We start from the raw sequence: 21,406 nt of genomic DNA on the forward strand, positions 1-21,406 counted from the left end.
TTTACCTTACTGTCTCTGTTATTGACTGCAGACCAAAATACACTCAAATTTCAAATGATTTTAACTGATCAGGCCTCTTCTGTTCAGATACAACCTTTGCAATTGCACCATAATCACACTGTGAAAAATGTCAGTCACCTGAAAATACACAACCTCTCATCTAATCCAACATCTGCAAGACTTTGTTCACAAATATTTGAAGCAAGTGTGTCACAGCCACCTTTCTGTGTGTGGAGATGAGCGCTGGGAGACAGAGGGAGGCGTACGCTTTTGGATGACGACTTTTTTGGAAACGATCAATAAACAAAGCATTCGCTGTTTCAGATTTATCCCTACCAATTAGGTGTTAAGCAGACATTTGAAACAGTATGTGCCAGATAAAAATTGTGTCTGCGATCAAATGCAACTCAGTGAGTCAGTGACTGTGTTCATTTTCATATAATCCATCTTTGCAATGTTGTAACATTAATATGTGGGAGAGATACACACAGAGATTCAGTTGAGAATCTGAGAGGGAAAAAAATGATGCTTCTCACGTTTGTTTGGTGTAAGAGGTTTATAAAACATGCACATGTCGAGTATTAAAGTATAATTGCTCCACCTAGTTCTCTAAACCCAGTTAAAGAGGTAACTAGGTCAGGTCAATTCAGGCACGATCTGAGCGTGCACACTAATTCAGATAAATGTATAGCAAATGGATAAGGATTGAAGAGTAAACTGCTACTGATTGATTTATTTGTCTGCCTACACAGCAACACTCAATAGGGGCATCTACAAGATCAATAGACAAGTCAGCTTTTCTAATTAATGTCCTTCAAACAAACATACAGAAACTAATGTCTTTAGCCATGATAGTGGCGTGTAGCTATGGAAACGTTGGTCAGTCCACCACTGTGGGACAGAAACTTTAGGAAACAACTGTAGGATGGATTGACATTAAGTTTGTTACAGAAGTCCATGGTGCCCACAGGGAGGATTTTACAAAAGATTTATCCACTACTTTGGTTTATGGCCAAATACCTGCAGTCAGCTATACTGCGTTTAGTGCTAACCATAGACTGATGTTAACACTGTCAATGTATGTAAGCGGCATAGGCCCTGTTCAGACCTGGTATTAACATCCATCTCAGCTGATCCAATCACAAGTGGTCAGCTCTAAGTACAGGTGTGAACGCACCAAAGGCGCTTTGAGGACGTATTTGAGATCTGATCGCTCAGACCACATTCACAAGTGGTCCGGGCCACATTCTTTTGGCAGTATGAACAAAAATGTGCCATATGCCACCGTGAAGAACCACCTACTCAACTGACGTCCTCTACCACAGTCTGATTAGTCGTGTTTATTTGCATTTGCATTTGTAAGTGGCCACTAAAGATGCATGTGGAAACACATTCTAATGCCAGGTGTGATGTACTTGGAGCTGTCCACATGTGATCGGATCACCTGAGACACATGTTGATGCCAAGGCCATTAGCATTTAACGTAGACCATCGATGTGCCTGAAGATCTGGTATGGTTGTAGACCCTTACAGTGAACAGGCATTTCAGCTGCATTTTTAAGTCGTATAAATTGTATTTCTAGGCTTCAAATCTACTTCCTTCCATTTTACATGTTACTATAGCAACTTTGTGTTGGGCTCTGAGCAGACACTGTGTCTTGTTTTAAATAACAAATCATCCTAAATGTGCCTGAACAGAGTCAGTACTGGACCCTCTTCTCCTGTCACGTAAATCGGACTAAATGTATCCATCTGCAGAGTGAAGTTGTCAGAACAGTTCCTCTCACACCAGTTGCCTCAGTAAATTTTAATGTGTTTTCAGGGTGGAACATCTAAGCTGCTTCAAAGGTCGAGAAAGTAATGTGAAATACCTGGGAGACCATGTTTCTCTGGTATTGTAGCGTTTATTTGTAGGCTGACAGAGACCGACAAGGAACATTGGCAAAAAGATGACATAGAGTCCCGGCTGGACTCATTACATTAGACCACTCGGCTACTGGGAAGCTCAAGATACCTGAGTGTTTTATGGATTTCTATTAAAGCACCAGAAGAAGAATTTCTCCCTTCATACATACTGTACATATATACACAAGTACATCAGGGGCACTATTATGTAGCATTTAACTTAAATGTTCATGTTAAACCTAGGAAGAGAAAAAGTTAAGATTTTGTCTTATGACCTTCCTATATTACAATTTAAAAACATCTGACACAAAATGTATATGTGTAAACACAGAAAAATCAATCAGGAGATGTACACTTCTCCACCAGAGTGCACTATGTAAGGCGCGATGTTGTAAGGCTGTGTTTTATTACGCCACTTTTTGGCAAGGTGTTGGCGCAGCAGGGCCATATGCTGTGTGTCTTAGTCCAGTTGGACCCAAAATGTGGCTCTAAACGGTGTGGAGCTTCTGCCAGAGTGAGACAGAGAGCAGATCACTCAGCCAATCAGTCAGCTACACGAGGATGGAGGGAACAGCCTGGAAAAGAGGTTTATGGGGAAAGTCTGTGGGTTTGTAGGAGCGAGCCTATTAATCACTTATAAAGCTGCTTCTTAAAAAGTTTTGTGTGCTACTGTTCTTGTTCATTAGAAACTGGTACCAGACTGCTGTTGCAAGCCGTAGCAGGTCAATACAGACATGAATGCTAACGTCACTTACATACACTGAAAAAAAACTATCATTTGATGAACTATTTGACAACAAACTGCTATGTCAACATACGTAAGCTCACATAATGATTAAAAAAAAAAAAGAAGAAATAAAACTACCTCTTTAAACTTGACTCCTGACGAATTTACAACAGCTTGGGTTGGAAGAGAATTTCTGATTACTTATGTGATGACAACTGTGAATTTTTTCCAGATTAGTTCTTCTTTACTGGCTGTTTGTGTCTTTGCTCAATAACAAGCTGTGGTGCTGAATGTCTGTTGCAGTCTTCACAGTGTGCTGTTAAACTGAGCAGTGTTAGACAGGCTGACTGATGAGTCATTGGGGAGAGTGTGTGTGTGTGTGTGTGTCCTGATATACCAAATGTATTTAACTCACACAAAGTTCATACTCGTGGTGGAGAAAAAGATGGCTACTTTAACATAACAGACAGACCTTCATTCGCTACTCAGAATTTCTGCTCATACTATTTCTTTTCTTTTATACACATCAGATTTATATCTGCTACTACGTCTAAATCACAGTTTTGATTTGATGCATCTTTTCAAACACTACTTAGTGTTTTTTGCTTTTCTTTTTTTGTTGTTGCTGTATCTCCTCCTGCAACTTAACACTGGCTTAGGCAGCCTGCTGTGAGACCCAGAATTGTGAGATTTGTCTCAGCTGAATGATGTGCAGTTTACTTATTGTCATGGCAACACTTACTCTTGATGTTTGGAGCATTCATATATAGGACTGTATACTGTATGTATCAGAATCTGATTTGATTTGATACATTCCCTGCAGGCACACAGATGGCCACCAACGTCAGTACATGTTGATATTTGGTTGATTACAGGTTGCAGTCAGGTGACCAAAAGTCAATGTCAGGACAATGTTCAGATGATGCGCTGACCATTTCAGACACCTATAACACTGATGATGATGATGGTTACTTTTAATCATTAACCCATGTTCATATAAATGAACTCAGTGTGTGGCCTCCAGGCTGCTAACATACATGACATATCTGGAGAGACGACAGATGAACTACGAGCTAGGCAGTGGAAAACTGCATTTCTCCGCCTGTATGTGATGGACTTTCTCTAGATGTTTGGATAGATTGTTCGTGTTCCTGCACTGACATGCAAAAGACTTGTTGCACTTGTGGCAGCGAGCACTGTCAGCATCGACTCCAGGGAAATGTAACCACACTTTTGCATGTTTAGTTCTCGCCGCATTGTGTGTGTGTGTGTGTGTGTGTGTGTGTGTGAATGGTGAAAATGCATCATAAATAAATGTCTTAATCAGAAACAGAGTTACTGGGATAAAATGCTGAGGATGACTTTAATGTGGAAATAATAAGGAAGAAATCTATTTTCTTAATTTCTCCAATACCATGAGTAGAACCAATAATGTTGCAGCATATCGATAATTTCAATAATTTAGCCCTAGAGCCTGTTTAACGCCATTTAAAACCACCCCTACTCTAATGCAAATGTCAACTTGACATACAATACTGACGACGGATGGTGTCGACGGTTTTCATACATCTCATTATTCTAAAAACATCTGCTAAACATCACAATGACATTTAGCCAACGCTGGAATTGGACGTCAATCCAATTTTCATTTCCGACCAAAATTTAACATCTCCCACAGAGTTCAACGTATTTCCAACGTTACACCAATGTATCTGCTGGGTTGGAGCAAACATCCCATCGGTGTCTTGTTGGAAAAAAACTAGAGCTGAGACACCAGGAGCTGCGGCGTCTACTCTCTCCTGATGTACTTCACACATAGAGTTTAAGAAACCATCTGTAACGTAAGCATCGGAACATAACTGAAGGCTCGTTGAGACCTACAAAGACTGGACAAACCACACATAAAGACCATTTCCACCTTTCACAGTCAGGAAGGTGAACCTTATGAATGACTAAATGAAGTAGACAACACAGAGTTTGGGTGGGCTCATGGATGTAGAGATGTGGACAACACAGAGGTTACAGGTGAAGCTCTTGAACTTTTCACTTCAACCAGTTAGACTTTGCCGTGACTTCTGTGAGCCAATCATATCATTGTTGTCAAATTTTAAAAGTCTCCCTTTCTCTGCTGCTTTCTGTTTTTCTTTAAGAGTCAGATCGATGCAAAACTGCCTTCACCCTATTACTTCCAGTGTCCATCAGTACCAGCCGTCCACCTGATCCTTCTGCTGAGCTTAGCAACAATCCCGCTCAACGTCACATCCATACAGATCTTCCGCCCGTCTGTTTCTCTCTCTCTCTCTCTGTCTCTCTCTCACCACCACCAGTGTCTAGACTCCACTGGAGGATTTCTGTATGACTCATGCCGTGACTATCCCTGTTAAATGATAGCTAAATAATAATAATCACCAAAGACTCCTCTCATATCCCTTTAATTTTTCCTGTTGAATACACGATGCCAAATAAATTAATTCAATAGCTCTTTAAACCCTTCTTTCATTTTGTCTTTCCCGATTGAAATTATGTCACCACACACGCCTGAAAACACACATGAAGTCTCACAACAACATGACCAGTAATTGGTGAAGCCTTTCCCACAAGCCCTGCGAAAGGTAGGGAGGGAGTGAGGGTAGAAATTTTAATATGCCGTTGCAGGATGGTGATAGCTTGAATAGATTAGAGCCATTTTATAGGCTGTTCAAGTCCCTCAACAATTACCATTAAAGTGCTCTCATGCAGGGCACTGCTCCTCACCCCACAACTGTTCCAGAGGAGCAGGAGCTGTGAAGCTGGGCGGCTCGTGAGGTGTGAGAGTGCGAATCGCCCAGGGAGGACAAGCTGTGTTCATTCCGCACGCTAAGTGAGCTGGAAATAGTGTTACACTTCTTCATCTCATGCCTCAAAACTGACTTTTCTAGAGATTTTTTTTTTTTTCGAAACAATTATCCAAAAATATCAAGTCCTAAAGAGCAAGACCTCAAGAAAGACTGACCTCCTGAATAAAATGCCAAAATGCAAAATATCAGCAGCATTTCTTCCAAAGTTTGAGCACAGACAGTGGTTACAAAGATTCCTTACTGATGTCTTTTTTTCCTGGGCTGTTGTGCATTATCATCTCTTTAAAGTATCATTAAGTTCACATGCCTATATGTACAATATAGTCTCTTCGTCATACTAAGACAATAATCAAGTAAAGCACCTTTTGAGTCTGATTGAAATTGAATGTGTGTGACCCTCTCTCCACCTACAAGCACTCCCTCAGTAAATTGGCCACTTCATTTATTACGTGATGTTCTTAGCCTTGTTAAATCAAGATTATCTTAATGGAGATACAGTATGACTACGACCTCTAATGTACTGCAGCCTTTCTATTATTATGATTTCTTCATGCCAGCTCGCCACTGATACAGTAATAATCCCCATCACGGTCTTAAGGTAGTAATGTACACGTAATAGCACTGCTTAATACTGGTGATACAGGTGATACAGTCAGGATATAAGTGATTATCTGGAGAAGCAATTACAAAGCACATGCTTATTATTAACATAATGGAGAACCTCTATTATTAACCTGTTTGCTTTCTTGCAGTAAGAACTGCAAAGACTTTGGTTTATTTCACTTGGAGAAAAAAGTATTAACAGGCAGCATCAGTGCATGCAAAGTCAAACATGGAGTGTATGAATAATGTGTGATGGAAACACGTGTTAACTGAATAAATGCTTGAGTTATAATTTCTCAACTTGGGTGAGAAACTCATCTAATGCAGTGAAGCCAGTGAGCTTTAAGCGGGACTCCATCCTCACAGCTAGCTGGTTTGACCATTGTGAGGTTCCTCTGATCTCACATACACAATGTCATTTGCTTAAAAAAAAAAAGGACTTGATTGAGATGTCAAACAAATCCACTGTTAATAACAGCTGAGACTCTCCCGCTGTCCAGGATTTAGGTTCAATAGCTTTTTATAGAATCTGAATCCCTCATTCCGTCTGTTCTTCAGGACTTTAGTTTTCCCTCTTGCTGCGAGGAGCTGCTGAAATGAGTCTAACATGTTGTACAGTATATAGTATTAATTCTACTCTATCATTTACTAACGTCTAATTAATAATTGCTGGTTAATCTTCCAAGCACTATGCTGCATTTGAAGATGAACCAGTTGCACTGGCACGTGCAGCTTAAGTTGAGGAACTTAAAATGATTCGATGGTTTCCAGATAAATGTTTAAGCAGGTGGCTTGTAATCGTTCCTGTCTATTGCTCCTGTTTTTACATGGCAGTAAGTATTCCTATTTGATATTTAGCTTAACGCTGACCTGATCCGTTTGATAACTGGTTGCTGCCAAAAAGAAAGACCTAGAAAGACTTTTAGCCTCACACGAAGATCTTAACAAACTTCCACATTTTAGAAACTTGGACCCAAAAACAAAACTGAACTTCATTAGAGTCCAACCATGACCATAATGGCTCCTACTTGTGCCAAGGGATATCACTAAATATATCTTCATGCTGTTGCAGAGCACGGCAACGGCTGATACCCCGCCTTAACAAACACGAGAAGGCTGAGTATATTTTAGAGAAAGTCTGTTTCAACTGAGATGCCAAAAGAATTTCACACAAAAGCAAGACAAAATGCCACATTTGTGTAGAATAAAACATTTCATTTTGGTCACAAATTTCATGGCAAAAACCCAAAATTAAAGTGAAGAGGACAGATAGAAGCTTCCTTTCTTACATACTAAACTAAACTAAGACTCTTACTTGAGATTAGGCAACGATGAGAAGCTTTAGAGTGCACCACACGCCAACACATCATCTCATACTTACTGTGAAAAGCCAAATCCATCATACTGGGAGTTTCATGCTCGTACAGTTTGTGCTACTCAAAGACACAGTGTGAGAATCCAGCTTCAACATATTTTTGTTTGTATATCTTTTTTTCTTTGTTTGTTTGTTTTTTTTTTCTACCCATCTGCGTTATCGTCCTCCCCATGATACAGCTGACCTCGCTCATCTTCTAGAAATACATACATACATGCACGCATGCTACATACAGCCTGGAGCCAGAACTAAGTGCTACAATTTGCGATCGAAACCGCAGAGACGTGACACCATCTCACCAGAGAAGAAGAAGATGGGGGGAAAATGAAATAAGCCAGCAGACTGAAAGATAAACACACACCCACTGATACACACACTAACACGCACAGACAGCGTACTCACTCACACACACGCGCACGCTGATGAATTCGGCGGACTGCACACTGAATAGCTAGAGGGTGGAAACTGTTCAGATGTTGCAGAGACTGGCCACTCCGGTGAGAGGTGAGCCGAGTGTGTTGCCTGCAGAGCGCCTCTCATCTGTTTGACGTGGTATTTGTCATTTGGGACAGCCACAACCGGAGCCGTGGTGGGCCTGCAGCTGATACAATGTGACGGTTATGCAAGGCCGTCTTATCCATCACAGGGGAGTGGCCCACATTCTCTGACTCCCAAATTACCGTCCTATTTGCAGGGCCATACCCTCACTACAACCCCACCTATCACCAGCTGATCTATGGTGTGCCAACAAAGCCAAACAAGGTGTCATCTTGCCGGGACAAATAGGCAACAAGAGACTTATGGGCAGGTGGTAATCCTTCTCACATGCTTCAACTGTGCGATGTCGGAAAATTCGTTTTATTGTGCCCACGAGCCACTGTACAAGTTGTACTCCCAGTCTCATATTTTATTCTTTCTCAAATGCTGTTAGAACATCTTCTGTCCTTCTTCTCTCATGCATGCATTTGAACAGAGTGTCAAGAAATACAAGTGTGTGTGGCCTTTAAAAAAAAAAAAAACTCAGCTGAGGGTGAGAAAGAGAAACGCCATTCCCTGACCTCAGGTCAGATCCGCTGGATTTCACCAACAGAGGTGAGCAAAAGAGCAGCAATAGCATATTTTAGAGAGTTTCACGCCATTTATTAACTTGCGCCCTTACCTTGCTGAGCTGACTGGCCGGTGAGCCGCTGTTGTTGACAGTGTGGCATTTGAAGTTGAGCCAAGATTCCCCCACGGCATCACGTTCTCTGCTAGTGCCCTTGTCAGTGTGGTAGTGGCTGTCAGGGACGGGGGAGGGGGCAGATGAGGGGGGCCGTTGGAGTGCCGTGCAGGACAGGCCAAGGAAGTTAGATGGCCGGATCAAAAAGGCCTCCAGGGCTATGTTAGCAGACACCTGATGGAGGGAGGCCAAGGATTAGGAGTGGGGGACAGAGTGGAGGAAGAGAGGGGAGGGCAGAGATTTGTATATTAGTCATTTAGCAGATGCTTTTATCCCAAGTGACAGCAGGAGGGGAAAAAATAGACGGAAGCGAGAAGAAACAAAGAGAGGAAGCAATTTATCTTTCTCTAGCCTCATTCTAGCTATCTGCTCGAGCCAAATTAACTGCTCATTATTCTAAACCTCAAGAAAAGAGGTAAAGCTACGGGACGTTTAGTCAGATAATCAACCTCTGCCCTGATGACTGTGGCTGTGAGTGTGGGTGTTACTGTATGCAGGGCTTAAAGTAAAAAGAATTAAAAAGAATTCCTGAGCCTGAAATGTTGTTGTTATTTTGTTTTCTTGGGGGGGGGCTGCACAGATTCATTTCTCTTTAACAGCATGTGCACAGTATTTAAAAATACTATATGTCGACATTAACTGCAACAGCTATAAAGTGCAAGCAACTTCTGGACAATTATAATTTGGAAAAAAAGATTTGCACATACACATATAACATTTTTCTCTATTCTCTATAAAATTATGTGCAATGTAAAATACAACTGTAAACAATACTGCTATACTATAGCAACATTTAAATGTTTCCTTCAGAAAAACAGATTATAATGGGAAATAAATAAATATTGAAGATAAAAAAAATTCAGTAACACTGAAGTGCTTAAAGAAGTGGTAAACTGAAGTTTTAAGTGAAATGAAGAAGGCCACGATCACTTATTTCTTCGTTCTTTTTGGGTTGTAAACAAAGAAACTGAAGGACAGATCATGTTCAGCAGTGAACGTGCACACATGTATTTTTGATCGCAGACACGGTCAGTCATTGATGACAGATTGTCAACCGTAACTGCCGCTCCCGGTAACGTAGTTGTATGTTGGAGTGCGCGGACAACAGCTTTATGACCGGGGTCCATTCATGACGAGAGAGCAATTGTTTTTTTGTTTTTTTAACGCAGGTGGCAGACAGTTGCTTCCTCCAGCACACCCTGCAGAAACCAATGCCCTGCTCTTTCAAGCCGCTGGATCCTACACTGCCAGCGGTGCCAAGACCCGCCCCGCTCTGCTCCTGATTGGTTAGTGAAGTTGGTTAGGTTCAGTGTCTGGTTGGGTTCAGAGCGAGAACTGCTTTCCTCTCATACCATTGGTAGGTGAACTTTATTACCTCGAACATGATAAACCGTATCCACAACAAATTCCAAAGTAAATTGACTTTTAATTTTTCATTTTTTTTCTTGCACAGCGTTACGCCGGAGATCCGGCACGGTACCGGAATACTTTAAGCCCTGTGTATGGTCGTCCTGCCATACCTTAGAAATGGCCTGATTGTCTCCAGTCAGTGCCAGGTCAGCGATGCGCTCCACACACTGGACGATGCGAGTGCACGCCCTGGCCTCATTCTGGGCCATCCACAGGATGTGCTCCTCCACTAGCATCATGTTGCTGGCTATGTCTGATATATAGTCCCCCAGCTGTGGAAACACAAGCAGACATGTATGCAAATGTAAGCACGTTCACAATTACATATAAACTGTATGTACAAAGCCCCCACACACACACACACACTCACTCCAAGAGGCAGACTCATCATGCACATCAATCACATCCGCAACAACAGGCGCATTTATAATCTCCAGTCTCAACTGTGAGGGAGGCAACGGTGGCTTCATTCATTATAGGGAGATTTAATTTAGATTAGCAGCTCCAATGGGGCATAATCACTTCCTTGAGATGGCAGTTTGCTATTTACTTACTGTACTTCTCATTGTTGCTTCATTTGACTGTTCTCTATGGGATGAATGAGGGTGGCCTCCCCACCATTGTCTTAGGAATGATAAAACGCAAAGTATCTCCTCATAATATCTCCTCCAGAGTGACCTATGATGACTAATTGGACAAGTGAGAGCTAATATTGATTCTTTTCACTGACTAAGCTCGACACCCTCCCCCTCCACAAAACCTGACCTTCAGCGTTACGCAAAGCCCTGCGATTGCCTCTGGCCGAAGACAGAAGAGAGGTTCACTCAAGGTAAAAACGTAGCTTGCCCAAAAAGAGATGCATCTTCATAACCATAATTGTCATTCAGAGTCCATCGCCGCCATGGGCAAGAGGAAAGCGTATGAGGTGAAAAGTTAAGCTGTCTGGAATCGATTGAAGGATTGAAGCCGGAACGATGACAGCGTGTTGCCATGTTTTTTAGGGCTCTCGCTCCAGTGTCCTTTTCTGGTTGCTCAATTAGGGCTCTTAAGAAACCCTTGCTTCCTTCAGATGAGCTGGTCAAAGGTTTCCTGATAAACCTCATCTTTTAATGCAACAGCAAAACATAGCTTTCAAAAAACTGTAAGCAAGCAAATGCATGAATACTGTAAGAATGTACTGTAATATAAGAATGGGAGAAGTACGGGGGGGGGGGCTGTGTCAGACTTTTTCAAAGGAAAGTGTTCCTTTATTTTGTCATCCTTTTTTTATTGTGTTGTTATGTTTATTATGTGATGGGTTATTGTTCTTTTCCATCCAAGCCCTGTGTGGGATGTAATTGTAACCAAAAGTAATGAATCTGAGTTAAAACAGATAATACAAAAGCAATAGAGGACCACTGAAGTAAATCAAACCATAGGCATCCCATAAAACAAATAAATAAATAAATAATAATAATACGTACAACACAAAACAGAGAAACCAAACCAATCCAAATAACTAAATCCAAAAAGTTGTGGTGTGCCTGCATGATACTCAAACACAGATAAAGACATAAAAAAAAAAACGATATTACATAAATGATGGACGTACAAGTGTGATGCACCTTATCTATCTTTCCCATATTGTCATAAATTTTTTCCGTTGCAATATAATATAAAAAGTAATTCTTTGAATCCTAAAGATTTCACAAATAAAATCAATCTTGGATTAAGTCCTAGATCACGTTCACATGTTATGGTGTAAACAGGCTGTGGTGCATCTCTGTGTATCCACTCTTACATCTCTGCGCTTCTCCACCAGCCTCGTCAGTCTCTCCACCAGGTGTGTGACAAAGATGACGTCCATGACGTCGGTGAAGTGCGCCGCCCTGCTGGTGAAGGCCACTAGCTGCTGGCCTAAAGGCTGAGCGTTGGTGGTGTTAATAGATATCTGGAATAAAAAAAAAAAGCAATATTCAAAGAGGATGATCACACAGTCCATCAACTCAACTCAACAGAGACATAACATTAAACAGCTTCGACAACATGTGATAAATAATAAATGAATGCAATGCTATTTCATGTCACACATGTAGTTTTGTGAACATGATTCCTTTAATGTGGTACAAGAATCCCGTGAGCAATGCAGAATGAAGTCAGCCTGTCTTCAGTCACTTTTTATTATGTATATAAAGGCATACATGCACAGATCTGCAAATACCTGCAGGCTACAGATGAATCAGTACAGATGTTAGTTTCTGTATTCTAGGAATATTAAGTTATTAAATCTTGCTGTTTGTCTGTGTAGGCTGGCAAATATGTAAAAGGCGACATGTCGAACATCATGGTAAACATGTGGAAAAAGACTTGTTTTCTCTGTGTGCACTGATACCTGGGTGAGCTCATGCAGCACGCGGGTCAGTTCACTGGCATACGGGCACTGGGTGTAGTCCTCCTCGGCCCAGCGTCCGGCCCGGTCGCAGCGCCGCCACGCCTTCTTCTCCCTCTGGCTGGAGGGGTTAGGAGCGCTGCCAGAGGGATGGGGGGCAGAGCCAAATGTGGCAGGAGCACAGGGCAAGAAGGCCAGGATCCCAGCGAGAGTCTTTGGCCACCTGCCACACGAGACATCTCCAAATGATCGGGACTGAAGTGAATGCAAGAATCTACACTCACCGCACCAGATGGCAATTTCATACTCCCTGTACTTAGGAAATTATTAATTTGCATATTTGATTTACAGCTAGCTCTAATTATTTTTGCAGAAGACTGCCAGATTCTGATACTTGATTGTGAAACAATGTGCTGTGTTATTAATGACTTCTGACTTAATTAACTATTTACTAACTTTATTAATCAATTTTATTGTCTTTCCACTTTGTGTACAATGAAACTAACAAACTAACTAACTAACTTTTTTTATTTTTCTTTTTTAAATGGCAGAATGCACTGAAAAGGCAGTGTAATGTCTTCTGTGGAGGAGTAACCCAGTAACCGAGATAACATTGTCAAGGTTATTTTGGACACGGCTTGAAGTTTACACATTACAACAGAAAGCTCTGTTACAAACTGAGGGGGCATGGAGGGTGAAAGACGATAGAAATGCATCATGTGTCGAGCTTGACCAACACTAAGGCCTAAAAGTCAGGATACCTCGACATCTGGTGTTTTGATGGTGACCATTTTCCTTTTTAATGTGCCTCTGGCAAGTGCCACAGCTCTATGAAAACGCAATACTAAGTCGAATGCATACCCCTTTTAATGGGCACCACAAATGCGCATGAGAATGATGTGTATTTGAAGCAGAAACCTGATCCTTTCTCAGCCTTAAACAGTAATTACAAGAGTTGTTCATACGGCCATGCAAAGTTCAGTGAAGTGTCCTCTGAAGCAAGAAATGAGACTTCCTCAATAATGTCATCAAGAGCCAAGTCCTGGAGCTGCTCTACCGACCAACCTGTGATAGGGGCCGGGGTGATTTTAAATTTTTCATTTTATGGGTAATGCCTGTTAGTGTTTCAGTAAAATAAAGCTCGTTTGAGTGTAAAAAGTCAGCCAAACAATCACAGTCCACTACATTAGCCTCCATTTCCCTGGTAATAAAAGTACTCCCGAGTTTTGTTCCTTGGTGCTGTTGTAGATTAAAGGTATTTTTTTCCCCTGCCTCTTGCAGCCTTAGGAAAGAGTTTCAATTTGTCTACAATCAAGAGGAAACATGTGTCTCGTGTTCTGGTTTTCTCCTTGAGGCAACATGAAAATCTTCCTGGAGAAATTTAGCTGGAGCAACGCTTAATGTGACAACACTCTTGACTTCCTCTAAATGAAAACAAAGGAGCAGGAGGCTGGTGGTCTGTTCCGAGGGTAGAGACCTGCCATCCCTTTGCTCCACACCCTGTCCTCTTTTCTTCCCTCTCTCTCTCTCTCTCTCTCTCTCTCTCTCTCTCTCTCTCACTTCACATTGTTGCAGCAGCAGCAGCAGCAGCTACTTAGTAATAAATGGCGTTAATTTCGCCCCCAACAAAAAAGTGGGCTCATTTTCCAGCCCATTACTCCGATGCTCCAGCAGAAACAAAGCCTCTGTGCTTGCTGCACTAGAGGTAGGCTGTAAAGTACAGCAGCTAGTAAGGAGAGTACACGACAACAGCACACCCACGGGGCAGGAGGGGTGGAGGATGTGACTGTGTGTGCAGAACTGCAAGGTTTCCAGGCGGTCACAAGGAAAAAGAGGAGTGATGGAGGGCGAGGAAATGTGTCGTCTTTGTTCTTCTTATTATATGAATCCTCAGTCACATGAATATGTGCTCTAGTTTTTTATAGTCTTGCTGTAAAGTTGGATAACATGGAGCTGTAATGTTTGTGACAGTTTTCACAACATACGTCCAATTATTATTAAAATATATGAAGTGTCCACCACTGTGTGTTCTCGGTTCTGGTCTTTCGTGGTTAATGAGCCTGGTGCAATGCAGACCAGGTGTGGCGGATTTTTTTCAGGTTGAACAAAGACCAGTGTCAGAGTCAGACTTAAATATCTCGACTGCACTGTACGTGGAGAGATAATAGCAGAGAGTGAGTGCTCTGATTACAGTATTCATTTTTATACAGAAGACTCTGTAATTGGGAATATTTCTGCTGAATTAAATTATAACGAGGTTAAACTATTATTTTGCTGGAACCCGCCTGGTATCAGCTCTGAAAACCAGTGATTACTGTCCATTAATGCTAATTAAACAGAACTAAAAGGTAAATGAAGAGTACACTTAAGATTCAAGGTTTTGGTTTATCTATATTACTTTACTTATTTTTCAACTGATGAAAGAAAAAAAAACTTTTTTACAGATTAGTTTTTGTGTAGATTAAACAAACAGGATATCAGGCTGCACAGTGAGCTACCACCAAAAAAGTATCAAAACCAACATTTAGAACCTCTCAGCGACTTCATCTTGCTAATGTCGGTTAGCACTTTCCCAGTGTGTGCGTTAAAAAATACTACCTTGTGTTCAGTCACATTAGTCCACATTCACTCAAAGTAAAGAAGGTGACATGGATGACACAGGCACTAAGACCGAGCCTCAGGCTACGTCCGACCTAATACGGTTTAGTTTTACAATGCATCACTTTTGCTATGTTTACATCTGGCGTCCACACTATTCCGGAGTTCTCAGGCGCCTAAAACTGAGACTTTCAGAAACGCAGCTGGACTCATTTTAGTTTGAAAACCCCTGGGTAGCATTGCAGTCTGAATGGGCAGAAACTGAGACTTTTGGGAACAATGATGCCTTGCCTGCTGATCGATTCAGTCACGAGTACCTGACAGTGGTGAGTGCAACATGGATAGCGACCAAAGGTAAAACCACCAATGCGACACCACTTGGAACAGAATCACATTGCTGAATATGAGTACATGGCTCAAAAAAAACAGAGCGAGACAGATAATCACCAAAGTAATCATTCATTAATCATATTCGAGGTAAAAGTTTGAAATAATCATGATATTAGCCCAAGTTTTTAGAAAAATTTTGTTACGCTTAGCACAGTCTTTGCGTAGCTTTATTTTTTACCGTATAGGCGCGAGAATCTTAGCAAATTAGCACATCTCCCAAAATGTTGAACTATTACTTTCAGTCCTGATTGACATGATAGAGCTGATATTATTTGACCACACGTGGACTAGCGGGTGTACGATGCACGGTGTGAGGTGACTCACCTGAAGTCCCCCTTGTTGTTGGTGACTCTGTCGGTGGGGCAATACGGTGCCGATGTCTCCAGAACAACTATCTCCATTTGCTGAGAAGTGTTGCCACGGGAACTGGTCACCAGGCACTCCCAGATGCCAGCGATGCCCACGTCAATGTTGGAGAGGATGACCTCGCTGGAGGAGGAGGAAAAGAGGCGTAAAACTGAACGTGCGTCTGCGTGTTGGTGAACTTGTTCGTATGAGCATCAAATGTCTTTAAACGGTTTGTACAAGGTTCTGGATCAGGATGTGGCCTCAGGTTTGGGGTTGAATATAGTTTTAGGATTAGGTTTGTGTTAGGACTTGATTTTAAAATGGTTTGGATTATTTTTTGGATTAGTTTGAGGATTAAAGTTAGTCCTACAGCAAAAGGGTTAAGGTTAGGGCAACATCTTAAGGATTCTATCGTCAGTGGAGAAATGTGTGTGCATGTGTGTGCTTCACAAAAATCTAATTTATTCGAGAGACCCTTGTGCATGTATGAGTATGCACTGGCTTAAAATGTTGGCTGGGAGTTAAGATGATCATTACTCATGCTTATCTTTCCTACTTTGTCACAGCGATTCCTATCTCAATGGAAAATGCCTGATTAAACAAAAGATGGTGAAACAGTGACAAAGAGCCAATGCAGGCCATTTGCCAAGGCGACTTATCTTGAGGATTTTACTCCTTATGAAAAAAAGGAGTAAAGCCTGCAGAGATTGCTAAGCAACGGGCATTATCACCATGGATATACTACCTCTATAAGAAATGCCAACTGTTTAATTTCCAAATACAATCCAGTTGTAGTCAAATATACACTTTGCTTTGTGTGTACTCAAGAGGGTAATACCTTTTTTGTGATTTAATTAAGCTGTGTGTGTGTTCATAATACAAGTCACAGTACACCACTGTATAAAGTTTTAAATGCAACTTAGGGAACAATGGCACACAAATGGGAATGTGTGACAGTTGACATTAAAATGATAAGTGACGGACTGGACAAGAAACTGAAATCTTCCAGAGTAAAGATGATTAGAGGCTGAGCAGCTCTGATGTGGAGAAGCTGTAATCCCGGAAAACGTTTCTCAGAGGATGTGAGGGAAATATTTATTCAGAAACATTAAATGCCTTCATATTGTCTGCTTCTCTCTCTCTCCTTCTCCCCTTTTGCTCTCAGTATTCTTACTACTAATATAATGCTTTTAGTCTTTTAGCCCAGCATGCATGTTGTGAAAGGCAGTGGAAAACCATCACAGTACTGACGCACAAACCCAAACACATTCACCCCTCCTGGCCTTGAATTCAAGATTTGTATTTCACCTTAACTGCATGTGTTTGGAGTGTGGAAACAAACTGGAGCATCCATGCAAACCAGGGCTGCACAATTAATAGAAATATAATTGAAATCGCAATATGGCCAAGTGCAATATCCAAATCACAGGAGCTGCAATTTTTTTTTGATAAAGGTAAAATGTGTCACTACATTAGTTTGCATTGTTAGCCCCATAAGTATTGTGGTGCTACAGAGACGCCCCGGCCTACAGATCATATTCTCCAGACGTACCAAAACATGTCAACATTTTTGTTTGGTAAAAGACCGACAAAAATCGCATCATCATCATTCAAATGACTGAATGCCTGATGCCAACTAGCGGCCGGAGGCTTAAATAAACACAAGACCACGTCACAAAACCACTGCCACCATGTAAACTATTGGTAAAATATCGATATAGTATCACGTCATGAAATATTGCAATATTTTAGTGTATCGTTTTTTTCTTACACCGCTAGTTAATGCTAACATTGGCTATTTAGCAATAGCAAAATTTATAGTAGCTCCTTTAAACAAATGTTAAACATAGTCTTGTTCCAGCTTCTCAAATGTGAGTATTTACTGCTTCAGTTTTATTTTATGGAATGAGGATATTTCACTAATATGTAACATTTTATAAAGAAAATGATTAATTAATCAATTGATGAAGTAATTGACAGTTTAACTGATAATGAAAAACCCTAGTTATTATTATTTTACTAGTTACAATAATGAACAGGTAGTAGCATGAAAGGGTAATCCTGTAACCTTCTGTATAGCAAAGCACTATTAGGCTCTATGTAGAAAGTGGCAGACTGGAATATGGTTCAGAGAAGCCAAAAAAATGTGGAGCAGTATTTCATTAGTGTATTATGTAGTGCAGTATTTTACATAAACTGTAGTTAATTGACTTAGCAGAAGACACTTTTTATGTAAAAGAAATATGGGAACTATACATGAATACAATTACTGAGGACAAGATATGGGAAGAGTTATGTGCTGGTTGCCATAAAGGCATCGATAGTCATTCCTACACAGAACTAGAAATTGAAAGTAGGTTATTTAGAAGCCCAGCAATTGTGTCAATGCTTGATAAAGGCTCCTCAATAGCTCTATGCTGGAGGAAGTGCGGAATGGTAGTGGGTCGTTCTCATATTTTATGGGATTCTGCCAGAACATAAAAGAGGAGGTCAAACAAATCATGAATATTGATATCCCACTAGGTTCGGTGTATTTTATACTGAGGGGAGTTCCTGAAAAGGTAAAAAACAAAGACTAAAGGTATGTCTCACAGATTCTTTTAATGGTTGATAAACTGGATGAAAGTACTCGCACCGAGCATAGCTCAGTGGACTCAAAAGCTAAAACAAGAAACAAACAGCTGAGGTGTGAATGTGCTCTCAAACAAGTAAGTAAGACTAAATGGATTAAAATGGAGACTTATCTCAGTATATGATACAAAAGCACCAAGGCAAACAAATGCAAGTGAAGAAATAAAGAATGCAAAAATGACAGGTCATTAGTCAAATGTCAGTCTGAAGTAGCAAATTAGCTCTAATGACCTTCATTCACCAGAGGGGTAACACAGTAAGATACTTTAACGTTTCCAAATCACAGCACATTGTGCTTTAGTGTGAATTCATCTCTGCTGCTCCACTGTTTGTTTAGCGAGAGAAGGCAAACAGAAATCAGAACGTTCCCTGCACCGAACGGACCCATGACTTTGCTCCAATGACTTTATGTGGGCGAGTTATGAAAACGAATATAATAAGTCCTGATTTCATCTTCTGTGTTCCACTAAAGCTCTCTTTTCTGATTGCTTTTCTAAAAGGCCCTAAATCAGATTTGAACGCTTGACTGAGATGATGACATTCTGGGCTGGAGAGCAAAGTGTATATGTGTGTGTGTGTGTGTGTGTGTTTCTGTGTGTGTCTGTGAATACATGCGAGGGTTTTTACATGTGCATAAATACATTTGTTTGTTTGTTTTGTCTGAAAGTCTCTTCTGGGCATTTTTAGCTGGTTTTGAAGGATTTTTTTCACCAGTCATGTAATAGTCTGGACAGCAGCTTTTTGAAGTATTGTCATTAAGACAGATTTCTACAGACCGTAAGAATGGCTGCATGCTTCACTAAATCGCACTGTAGGAGTGAGTCACTCTCTGACATGACTGTCATGGCATGTGTGTGTCAACTTTACTCAAACTTTTAGTTTATGGAGAGATTCTGAACTGTAACCCAAACCTTTACCTCTCCTTCACACGCTTATTCTGTCTCACACAATATCACACACTGTTTCACTCTCTCTTGATCTCTTTCTCTCTTGATCTCTCTCTCTCTATCTCTCTGGGTCTCTTTCCCCACCTCCCCCCTTTAAAACAACATCCTCCTTCTTCCACAGGATGTAAGTTGAGTTTAAAGTGTGGATGGGCTTCATATTGAAACCCTCTGGGCTCAGTCCAGATATCAGCCGCTCTCTGCAGTTATATAACAAACCTCAACGAGGACATACGCTGTCTGAAACTCTAATCTAAACAGATAATATAGATAACATATTGGAAGGTGAAGTGAAAGACCAAATCTGTTAGTCATGCTTATCAGACTCTATTTGCACAGGACTAGTATTACATGAGGCCCGCAGTAATTCATAGAATACCCCTCAGACTCTGTTTAATAAAACCTTTTCCACAGGATAATGAAATTGGCAGGAAATACCAGTTTTCCATGTTACAATTACTGCATTTAAAGCCAGGATTTCCCCATTTGCTTATTGATTTTGCAAGACCTCCCTCTATAGACTCCACTAGATTAAATAAAAGAGAAAAAAACTCACAAAGAATTAGTGGGACTGTTTTTCACCAACACTAGGCTGGGGATAGATAGAGCTATAGCTTCCAACAAACCCGCCAAAGAAATCACCTGTCTGATTCCTGTGGTTCTGCTGTAATGTCCAGTTCATCTGGTCCAAAAACACCTCCCGCTGCCACAGCAAATTTAAATCCGCTGGAAACTGTGTGATAAAAACGCCTCATTACATTATCATGTGACATCAGTATGACGGGAGCAAAGAAGGAAGTCAGGTGATGCTATTACAGGGCGACAAAGTCTGAGTAGGCAGGAGGTCGCGGTGGATCGGAGACAAAACAGACACAGGAACCTGCTGTTCGTTTCCTGTTTCCCAACAAGAGTCGACACTGGGGTTTTTTTTTTGTTTGTTTTTTTGTTTGTTTTAGAAATCATTTGTTCCTTAACATTAACCATGTGTTTATTATTGTCAGACGATGAAGCTCCCTTGACCTTAACAAAGTGCTTTTGAAACCTAACTGTTCTCACAGCGCGGTCACATCATAAAAACGGATTATTTATTTGCTGTTGTGGAAAGCACAGACAAATGATGTCATCCCGCCTGTAGAGGCTAGAGACTAAAGATACTGCGACAGTAATAGAAGATTAAATGGTTGGTTTATCATCACCAAAATGTGGAAGTAAAATCATTAGCTGACTATTCATTCTGTCGCCTTGCTGATCAATAATAATCTTTTATTAATCTTCGACTCAATCAGTGTGCTTTTATTTCTGTGCCTGTGTTTGCAAAAAATCCACAACAATGCAGCTCTCTGTAGGGATTTTCTACTGTCCCTTATATGTTTGTCCAGATGTGAGCTGAGTTTCACAAAGTTCACAGTTAACTGGGTGTCTAGTATTTTGAATCATCTGAAGTGTTTTTAGAAGGCATTACACTGAATTGCCTCGTGTCTGCACCTAGCCTTGTTTATTCGTGTATTTACAACAAATGCTACAGCCTCATCAATAAATAATTAAGCAAGCCCCAGTCTATGGATGTAGACAATTTACAATATACTCTGACTTTGCTTTACAAATCATTTAATGGAGCATTTGTAGGCAGTTAAAATAACTTACAAGTCACCAAATGTCCCCTGATGTGTGGACTGCTTTTATGATCAGTGTTGTCAGTGTGTTAGTCTGAGCAGATCATTTTGTATTCAAAAAAACAGTTGGTGAAGTGTAATTAAATCTTATCAGTCATTTACTATTCTTTCAGAGGAATGGTAATAAATTACGACTGGATGATGATGGTGATGGTTATGATGATGGTCATGACGACGGTGATGATGATGATGATGATGGAGGTAGAGGTTGTGGTTTTGTATGTGTGCACTGTGCGATTACATGCATGCAAGTGTGTGCGCCCAAGCTGCTGCACTTGTCCTCTCAGTCTGGAGAGGGGACAGTTACATCATCGCTGAACGTGGGCCAACTGTCTGAATGCTGGGAAATACACAGGGAAATACCCCACCCCCTCCCCC

At 41.0% G+C, this 21,406-nt stretch overlaps 1 protein-coding gene across 1 annotated transcript in view; it reads right to left on the minus strand.

Moving 5' to 3' along the window:
* Window positions 1–21,406, minus strand: part of adgra1b (adhesion G protein-coupled receptor A1b) — a 171,096-nt gene that overhangs the window by 95,744 nt on the left and 53,946 nt on the right. Inside the window, exons 8-12 of the mRNA XM_023425928.2 lie at window positions 15,757–15,921; window positions 12,448–12,667; window positions 11,857–12,006; window positions 10,187–10,348; window positions 8,607–8,840 (exon numbers count right to left, since the gene is read on the minus strand). Coding sequence (XP_023281696.1) covers window positions 8,607–8,840; window positions 10,187–10,348; window positions 11,857–12,006; window positions 12,448–12,667; window positions 15,757–15,921 — 931 coding nt within the window. The remainder of the gene's footprint in view (window positions 1–8,606; window positions 8,841–10,186; window positions 10,349–11,856; window positions 12,007–12,447; window positions 12,668–15,756; window positions 15,922–21,406) is intronic.

This window comes from Seriola lalandi, unplaced genomic scaffold (assembly GCF_002814215.2).
Source record: "Seriola lalandi dorsalis isolate HSWRI2012SDOR001 ecotype SW California unplaced genomic scaffold, Sedor1 jcf7180002054795, whole genome shotgun sequence".
Taxonomy (NCBI): domain Eukaryota; kingdom Metazoa; phylum Chordata; class Actinopteri; order Carangiformes; family Carangidae; genus Seriola; species Seriola lalandi.